Here is a 9803-nt window from a genome sequence, read left to right as displayed (position 1 = left end):
ATATATATATATGTATATACATATACATAGTAGCATAGATTATGTTAATCTATTGAACTGCTGAACCAGAACCAGTGAACGGTTAAATACCATCAAGCACCACGGACTATGACTTTGCACTGTATGTTTAACCTGTGTTCCCTTGTCCTAAGAACTGCTAAATGAAGTCTCAGTAATAACTGACAAGTTGTGTTGTATTGTAAATGTGTACAACTGCTCTACATGCCCTGAATTGCCCCTCAAGGACAAATCCTGAAAAATCTTTCTATGGCGAGCTGAAATGCTGAAAGAAGGAGCTATATTAATATACTTGATATGTCCCCAGCCATTAAAAAGATGGAATTTAATTTTAAATATTTCTTAGATTAATTTTTGGGAAATAAACTTCCTCTAAATTGAAACAAAATTTAACATCATGTTATTTTGATTCACAACTAGCAATTCAGACCATTAACAGCTCAGGAAAATATTTACTTACGTTAATAATAAAGTGGTAAGTAGGCGTATTTTCTTATAGAAGTCTGTTCAGACAAAGTTGTTTGTTTTTGTTTTTTTCAACCAGCTCAGTTGACCCCTAGTGGCTATTTGATATATTCTCATTTCCTGGCTGGCTTCAGAAGGGACCCAGAAGACTGGTTTGATTCTTTTTTTATATAAATACAGTCTATTAAGGTATTTCCATTATACATTTCCACCACTACTACTTTTCCATTAGCGATAGTACATGGTGCTTTTTTTAGTACCTGCTCTGGCGAGGTCCCAACCGAGCTGAGCCCAGACTTAAATATGAAGTTATGTAGTTGGTGACTGACGTGAGGATACAGAGAGCTGGACGTCAGCATTTTTGCACAATTGCGCTATGACGACCACGCCCACGTTACTATGAAGTAGTGGAAAATGACATGTCTGATACCCAAACTGAGTAGAGTCAAGCCGACCCGAGTAGTGCTAGAACTGTATAATGGAAAAGCCCCATTTGGTGCCATTTTGTTTTTCAAACATGAAGTGACCATATCTGGAAGAATGGTGGATGGAGACTGACTGAAATAAAGCTTTCCCAGGAAAATGTTAACTGATGTCATGCCATTATTGTATAGACGCACATAAAAAAAAAAACAAGTGGAGTCGCCCCCTGGTGGACATTCAAGAGAAAACAGGTTTCAGACACTTCTGCTTTGGCTTCACTTTCTGGATCCCGAGACTATATTCACCTTTATGTTTCTGCGTAGTGACGTGTGTGTGTGTGTGTGTGTGATTCTGTGTCTTAGACAGAGATCAGATACATGTAAGAGAAACTCATTTTGTTTGAGTGGTTGAAAGATTACCAACCAATAGATTTCCACCAAACACTGTGATATTTTTCATTTTCATATAGTTTTTAAATATTATATATTTTATATATATAAATATGTGTGTGTGTGTGTGTGTGTTTAAATGGCAACGAGTGGACACCGATCCCAGCAGGGAAAGAGTGTCTCTGCGTCTACGTGTGCAGCATATGTTGGGTTTGTACTTGGAGGATGACGGATAGTTTCCTCCTGGCACAGCAACGCTTCTGATGATGGTGAGAAGGAACTGAGCAGGAAGACAGGTGCTGAGACAACAGGAAGCAGAGAGGAGAGGACACAAGGAGGCAAGGGGAAGAAAATGAGATGCAGGGAAGAGAGGAGAAACAACGAGATAAGGAGAGGAAGATGCAGGGGAACACGGTAAACAAGGAGATAGGAGATAAAAGAGTAGACAAGGAGGAAAGGTAGCAAGAGACAGGTGACATAAAGAGGACAGGAAACAAAAGAAGAGGAAACAGACACAGAAGGAAAGGACACAGGAAGAGGCGAGAAATATACAGAGGACAAGGGTGGACAAGTCGAGGAGATGAGACAGGAAGGAGCCAAGGTGATGCAAGGAAGACCGAGGGTGTGATGAGAGGAAGAGACAAAAGACAGTGTGGAACCTGACAAGGAAACACGCAGAGGAGACAGGAGTGTTACATTAGGGACAACCTGCAGACTGAGAGTATTTATGATTGACTGAAGACCAGAGACAGAGATGCATGTTCATGTTGTTTGTAATGAGTGACGTCAGTGGTGACCCTCGTGTGAGGTCATCACAGCAGGTGAATCAAACATCACTGGAGTGAATCACACAACACTGGAGTTTTAAGTTATTTTATCAAGTGCTATTTACAACAGTGGTTCCACATTACAGGAGACAGTCACTGTGTTTGTACAAACAGCAGCCGTTCAGATCACAGAGTCTCTCACTCTTCACTCACACACGCCCCCTGGTGGCAGTAAGAGGTACTCAAATATCATGGAATGTCCCATCGACCTGACCATAATCACTATGCAACTGTTTCAGTCCAGACACAACAACCATCTTCTGATGCTGCCATTTTGTTTTTTTTCAATCACATTCAACCGTCACACATGTGGCAGCAGTGTGTTTAAATGCTAATAATTAGCCATATTTTCACACCGAGGACAACATTTGCTTTGAGTTACATTCATTTCTCCTGTCCACTTAATTTGTGTCCGGCAATTTGAAGGTCGGGTTTTTGTGACGTTTCATCATGCCAGCTGAAACATTTTAATGAATCAGTGAACAAAATCACACATGAATGTCACATCTTCATGTGAGACACATGTTTTTGATTTATTAACTTTTGTATGACATTCACCGAGTGAGAACAGACTGAGGGGGGCGCTGTGATCTGAAGGGTCAAACCGTCCAAATTGACATTGCATAAAGAAATCCACCATCAGAACAAAGCAGAGCAGCAAGAGATAGAGAAAAAGCTCACAGTCAAAAGGTTCTGAACAGAGAGAGGGAAACAGTAAGAGGAGGAGTAAGGTCAAAGGTCATGATGCTCAGAACAACATATTGAGCAGGAGTGTGTGTGTGTGGCACTTTGATGGTGTGAAACATCTGTGTGTGTTCGTGGAGGGTTTAGTGTCCTGTTTGACTATGCTACATGATGTGTGTGTGTGTTTTCACTAATTGCACTTGAGGATGAGGATATGGAGATCACATGATCACATTGTCAGTCACATGTCTGCAGGGTTTTTTTTTCTTCTTGGAAATGTTACAGTTTGAAACACAAAATTAAAACAACAACAATAACAGACTCAACACAGTCAGCTCAGAAACTACTACAATTCCCATGATGCTTAGAGACAAAAGCTTCAATTCGGGATGGAAATTGGTACCGGTCAGTGCCAAAATCACTGGATCGGATATCGGGCAGATAAAAATGTACAATCTGATACAATCCATACATCCTATATATCGCATGCTTCTCTAAAAATGAAAATAAAAATCAGCAAAAGCATTTTAGCTGAGTCATGTTTGGGCTGTTTATTTCTTCTATTTGGGAGAACAATATTTGTTAACGGTATCGTTATCGGATATGATTTAAATACAATAAAACATGATTAAATAAAACAAACATTGTGAAGTCGTACAAAGACAGTGAAACATATGGAAACATCGTCAGAAGAATAAGTGGTGCCAGTGATGTCATGTGTGTAGATCATTTGTGACGCTGTACCGGTCAATGGTCAGAACGCAGCAGATTAACCTGAGCGTTAAACTGACTGTATCGGACTAATATCGGTATCGTTATCGGACAGAAAAAAGTGGCATGTCTCATCCCTAGCTTCAACGTTTTTACAAAAGGAAACCAGAAACGTAATGTTAAGATTCAGGTTTGTTTGAGACAAATTGAGTGTATGTCTCTGGCAAGTGTGTGTCTCAGGCAGCAATTTTCCATCAGTTCCTGTACTTTCAACAGAAAGATTAGACAAGAATATAATTTATGACTTCAAAAGTAAGAAAAAAAAGCAGCTACATTCTGTCAGCCATGATTTCTTTTCCCAGCTACATAATCATCCTTTTCTGTTCATTTAAAATAACACACATGCACCAAAAGTCACATGACCATTCAGAGTAAACAGGAAGCCGATGAAAAGAGGAGGGACGTCGGAGCAAAGAGGAGGCACCTCGAAAAAACACAGGCCAACAGTTGTCAAAATGAAAGTTCATTCTGAGCTGGTTGCGATGAATCATCTCCACGTCAACACATTTAAAAAAAAAAAAAAAGGAGATAAATACAATAAAACATGATAAAAAAAAACAAAGCATTGTGAGGTCATACAAAGACAGTGAAACACATGGAAACATCGTGAGAAGAATAAGTGGTGCCAGTGTGTAGATCATTTGTGACGCTGTACCGGTCAATGGTCAGAACGCAGCAGATTAACCTGAGCGTTAAACTGTCAGTACACAGTGATGCTGCTGTCACACATCTTCACCGAGGACACAGAGGTCAGGACACATGTGGAGTCAAAGGCTTTCAGGACAGTTCATCGTGGAGCAGCTAATCCTACCTCTGACTGATTATTTCCTCATGTTAATGTTTTAACAAAGTGGCTTATTTTAGTGTCGTATTTGTTTGGTAATCCAAACAAGAGCTTGGTGGAACTAAAACTAAAGAAGATACCATATGGACAAATAGACTGCTTTTACTACTCTTTATGAAAATCAAATTGTAATGAATGCTTTTGTATCATCAATAACTATTTTAAGACAAACTGAGAACATTCATGAGTTCAGACAAACATCAGTAAGATAAGTATTACCAAACATTTATTTGATGTTTACTTTAATTTAGTTTATTTTGTTTAAAGTTGTAGTTTGGTCCATGTCCCATCTGCTAAAATGGAGGGGCAAGGATAATGACCTGTACTGCAGCCAGCCACCAGGGGGCAGGGTATATGACCAATAATGCTGCCAACCACCACCGAAAGAGATGGCCAACCAGATGTTTTAGCTTCAGTTTAATTCAGCTTTCAGTTTTATTTCTACACTGGTGATGTACCGTTGCAGTATCACTGTGTACTTGCTGCTCTTCCAGCACATTTATACATTTTTAAAATTCACAATAAAGTGTCATACGAGTTATGTTGTGATACATCATTCAGAATCAGGACGAATATGACGTCCATCATCGAGTGTTTGCTTCTTCTTTTTTTTTTACATTCTGTGCAAAGTTTAATGAAAAGTAGTTTACACATTAACAATATCTTCTACCTCACCTTCTGTCTACACACACATGTTCAGTCAATTCCTATATTTACAGTTAGCTTCTAAGACATTAGTACCATCATCGTCCAGCAGGACCAAGACATTCCTCAGAGGGATAAAAATCGACCTCCAAACACAATCCTGTCATCGACCTGATCCCTGATCATTATGTCAAACCGCCAAAAACTTCACCCGAAGGTAAAACTTCACCTAAAACAACCTGCCGTCTATTTCAAAGGCATCGAGCAGGTTCAAGAAACACAGGGCACACAGTGAATGTTGAGGGATGAGGGGACAGGAATATAAAAATAAAAATTAAAAACTGTGGCAGACAAGACGATCACCTCACTTCACTCTGTGGCAGAGGAACATTAAAAAAATTTAAAAAATAAAGTTTCAAAGGAGGCGGGGCACCAAGTAACAAGAAGGTACGCAGAGAGGATGAGGAGGAGGAGGAGGAGAACATTCCTCAGTTTTAGAAGAATTTGTCATCAATGCGGAAGTGCGGCCGCGTGACGTCGTCCGGGTTGATGAAGACGGAGATGGATTTCCCTGGATTCTCCGTAACGAGCTGTTGGAGCTTTTTGGCCAGCCGGTCGTCTGGCTGGTTCTCCCCGCTGGCGTCGGACTGCGGCGATGGCAGGTTGTTGGAGCTGCCGCGCCACTGCAGCTCCACTGTCAGCCTGTTGGCTGCCTTAGCATGCTCTATGGTGGTACGGAGGTGCTCGGCCGGGTCGGAGCGCACCGAGCAGAGTTTGCGAGCGTGCAGCATGGCCGTCTCGTCCGACAGGTGCTCCAACATGTTGCACTGGGGGATGAAGTAGTTGGGACACATCTTGTTGACGAGGCAGTGCTGCAGGTCGTCGATAAGACCAAGCAGGAAGTGGGCGGAGAAGTCATCCTGCACAAGGTAGTTGGCAGGGAGGCGGTCACAGGCCCACAGCATGATGCTGCGTAGGTGGTAGGGGCTGATGGCTTTGGGGCGGGACAGCAGTTTGATGATGATCGCCTTACACGCCTGGTACGCCTGCATCAGGCTGGAAGAGATGCACTTCTTAAGCTGCACCTCGCTACGAGCAAACGACAGGCGCCATTCGTTCTCCTTGCGGCCTTTGTGAGAGCAGGCAGGGACAAGGTAAAAGCCACTGATGACCTCCTCCTCTGTGATCTTCCCATCCCAGAAGTGGTTCTCCATCAACCAGCTCTGAGCAACAGCAGGCCAGCCTTTAAACGACACCACTGGGACGATGTCATAGAGCATCCGACTGCTCCCGACGCCCAGGATGACAGAGATAATGGTACCGTTCCTCTCCACCTTCTCCACCCTTGGCATCCCTCTCTGTGGCTTCTTCTGCACCTCCAGCAGAACCAAGGAGATAGACTGGTAGAACCAGTCAGCCACCAGTGTCGGGGAGAAGAAGTAGTTGGTGGTGCCATTGATGTGGTCGACAATGGTGCAGCAGTCCTTCCATTTGTTGATGGTTCCCTCGTCAAAGAGGCGGAGGCTGAGCCAGGAGTGGCCCAGCGCAGAGTGCCTCATGTCCAGGGTCACTGGCTGGTTGCGGTCATGGAGTTTGAGTGCAGGGACAAGTAGAGTGAAATCCATGTCGTAGTCGGTCCCGCGGGCATAGACGCTGAGCTCGTCCAGGTCCATGTCCACCACACCTTCCCGAACACCTCCTGAAAGGAGGAGGTACTCGTTGGCTACTGGGAGCTTTTGGTCCAACTTTTGGACCATTCCTGAGACAGAGGACAAAAGATAAAGAATTACAATGTTATATTATTTAAGGTGCCCCGCCCTCGCCTTCATTGCCCACTATCACTCTACCTAAGGTGCACACATACAGCAACTGACCTCCATTTCTGATACAACATCTGGATTTTGAAAGAATCTCAGGCGTTTGCACGTTCCAAACAAAGTTAATGCAAAGACATATTGTCGACTGTTATTCAGAGTGAATTCTATCACCGCATCTATGCAGAAACACCCAAGTCCACATATCTTAAAAATCAAATCTCTAATAATGATGTTGTTTGAAAAATGTGAACCTGTCACTAATCACTACAGGGGAGAAAGAATTTGATTCAAACACTACACTACTGTATAATTCTGCTGACAGTCTCTTCAGGTCCAGATAAAGATTTGATCTAAAATAGATTTTTTTTAAAAATCTTTGATCTATTTTAGACCCATCCCTTCTTTTGTTTTGGAAAATTTATGTTTTTGTGTCCACCCTCAGCAGTTGGACCGGGTCGGTGCAGATTGGTTTTCTGCTCTGCTGAACAAACAACACCCGCACAGACAGAGACAGACAGACAGACAGACAGACAGTCAGTCCCTGGCTGACCGCTTGCATTCCTGTGGACAGTGTGTTTGGTCGTTTTCACAGTCTCAGTAACAGCCCAATGTGAAGGGTCAGAGACAAAGAAGCCTGTTGTGCATCTTCATCTTCCTTTAAAGTATTGTAACTGAAATGTACACTAAAAGGAAAGGAAAGTTCAGTCTTTTCTAAAAGGTGGTTGTCTGAGGCATGGTAACACAGTCAGAGCTGACTTCAACGTTGTTCCCATGCACCAGGAACCACTCTCATGGCGTTTTTTTCTACCACACAGTTCCAGCACGACTTGCCACAGCTTGACTATACTTGGTTATTTACTAAGAGCACCAGTGTGTGTGCAGTGTCTTTGGTGGTACTTTTAATATATAGACAAAGCAGCCCTCACCTTTGTTCTGTAGGCTGGTTACTGCAGCAACCATAGTAGTAAATTACACTCACTTGAATGTCCTTTGTTAAAAGAAGACACCAGTGTTGACTTTGTTTGAATAACAATGCAAGAGATGGCTGGCTGTTGTCTGTTAAGCCCGACCCACACTAGTGAATAACTGGACAGATGTTGGTCCTGATCAGGCCCTTCTGACAATCGTGGGTGTCTTCTGATTTTAGGCTGATTATCTGGCCAAATTATCTTGTTGTGTGCGCGGGATTAACAGAAGTGATTTTAAGTCATGACTTCATCCACAGTTTTCTGGGTTGCGCTTCTCAGCACAAAACATTGCATACACTATTTTATATACATACCTATATACATACACATACACATATATACACATTTAGTGTTAATATAACTATTAACTGACGATGCAGAGAGTCTGCCTCCATGTTAAAGTCATGTTAAAGTTTCTGTGAGATTCTCCTCCCTGAAATTGTTTGATTAAAAATAGAGCTGAAAGTTTTTTTCATGATTAAAACAAGATTTCTGATTGTTTAAGCTTCTTAAATGTGAATATTTTCTTTATTTCTTTGATCTGTATAACAAAGAAATCATTAAAAGTGAATCATTTTGGTTTGTGGACAAAACAAGACATTTGAGAACATCATCATTTCCAGGTTTGACAAACACCAATCAACATTTTCTAAGGTTTACTGATATTTTATGGACCAAACGATTCATCGAGAAAATAATTCACAGATTAATCGATTATGAAAATAATCGTTAGTTGCAGCTCTAATTAAACACCAAATGTTTGGTCCTGCGTCTTAACAGGATCGTCTAGTCTGTTCTTTCTCAGGATTACAAACATTGAAAGTCGGTTACAAAGTTCGTCTCCCACGCTTTTAAAAATCACTTCACATTTGAAAATCCTCTAGTGTGAGGCAGGCTTTCATCGCATAGAATGGGAGTCTATGAAGCTCGGCAGGTGTCTTACTAAGTGTGTGCAGTGGTGACTTGTTTTGTGGATAAGGAGAACTGGTACAGGTACTGCACTAATTGCTTTAAAATCAAATAAAATAGCGTGTTTTAGTGGCATTGACACTCCTTTAAAATTTACTTTAGAAAAGAGCCTTGCTTATTGGGGGCTGCCATCTAGCACCGCCATGCCACAGTCTACAGATGAGCTGGAGGAATTATTTAAAATACATAAACTTGCTTACAGAGACAGAATTTGATCAATGACGTAAAGTGATGTAAAACTGCAGATTTTTTTTTCTGACGGCTGAGAGAATGAAACAAACACCCAGTCATTTGAAATGAGCCTTCAATGAGTGTTCAAAACACATCCACCCCTTCACATCAGATTTCAGCTTATACTGATGTTTACACACTGCATCAGTCATCTGAGCGTTCACAGGTGAACCAGCGCAGAAATCACCACTGAGTCAAAAACAACCGTGTGTGTGTGTGTGTGTGTGTGCGTGTCCTCACCCAACATTGAGAAGATGAAGTCTTTAGCCGTGTGGATCTCCAGAGCCCGCTGGTCGTCGTACTCCCGCTGGTCGTGCTTGCTGAACTCCTGGATGAGCCGGTTCAGGTCCTCCATACGGGCCGCCGACCTGAAGTCGAGCTCGGGCCCGACGCCACCGCCGCCGTGCGGCAGCCTGCCTGCCGCTATGGTGGGGCTGTTCCCGAGGCTGCCCGCCGAGCCAGTCCGACCGGAGAGAGCAGGAGCCGCCATCTTTCCTCTGCGGTCACACTCTCACTTTCACTACCGTACTGCCTCCTCCTGCAGCTGCTGCGTAAACCGTACCGAACTGGGCCGAGCTAGACAACATCAACACAACCACCGGAAGCAACGGCTTTACTTCCTCCCACCTTCAAAATACAGTCCCGTGTCGCGTCTACTGTATAAAACAAAAACAAATTAATACAACATAAAATGAGCGTGGTTTTATTTTATTCACAAAATTAGAAGTGAAACACTCGATGACACCACAAGA

At 42.5% G+C, this 9803-nt stretch overlaps 1 protein-coding gene across 1 annotated transcript; it reads right to left on the bottom strand.

Moving 5' to 3' along the window:
- Window positions 1-2152: 2152 nt before the first annotated feature.
- LOC131462553 (nucleotidyltransferase MB21D2) lies at window positions 2153-9791 on the bottom strand. Its single transcript, XM_058633849.1, has 2 exons — window positions 9292-9791; window positions 2153-6825 (listed from the first exon to the last, which is right to left on the bottom strand). The coding sequence occupies exons 1-2, from the start codon at window positions 9539-9541 to the stop codon at window positions 5561-5563; spliced, it is 1515 nt and encodes a 504-aa protein (XP_058489832.1). The 5' UTR covers window positions 9542-9791; the 3' UTR covers window positions 2153-5560.
- Between the last annotated feature and the right edge of the window lie 12 nt (window positions 9792-9803).

The sequence above is a fragment of the Solea solea genome, chromosome 7 (assembly GCF_958295425.1).
Source record: "Solea solea chromosome 7, fSolSol10.1, whole genome shotgun sequence".
Lineage (NCBI taxonomy): Eukaryota > Metazoa > Chordata > Actinopteri > Pleuronectiformes > Soleidae > Solea > Solea solea.
The sequence above is the reverse complement of the archived record's forward strand: the minus strand, read 5'-3'. Positions and strand labels throughout refer to the sequence as shown.

Bases quoted from the DNA above. Each gene is read 5' to 3' on its own strand.
- LOC131462553 (XM_058633849.1), bottom strand. From the start codon at position 9,541: ATGGCGGCTCCTGCTCTCTCCGGTCGGACTGGCTCGGCGGGCAGCCTC. The intron at 6,826-9,291 runs GTGAGGACACGC...CCTCTGTCTCAG, and splicing joins CTTCATCTTCTCAATGTTGG to GAATGGTCCAAAAGTTGGAC.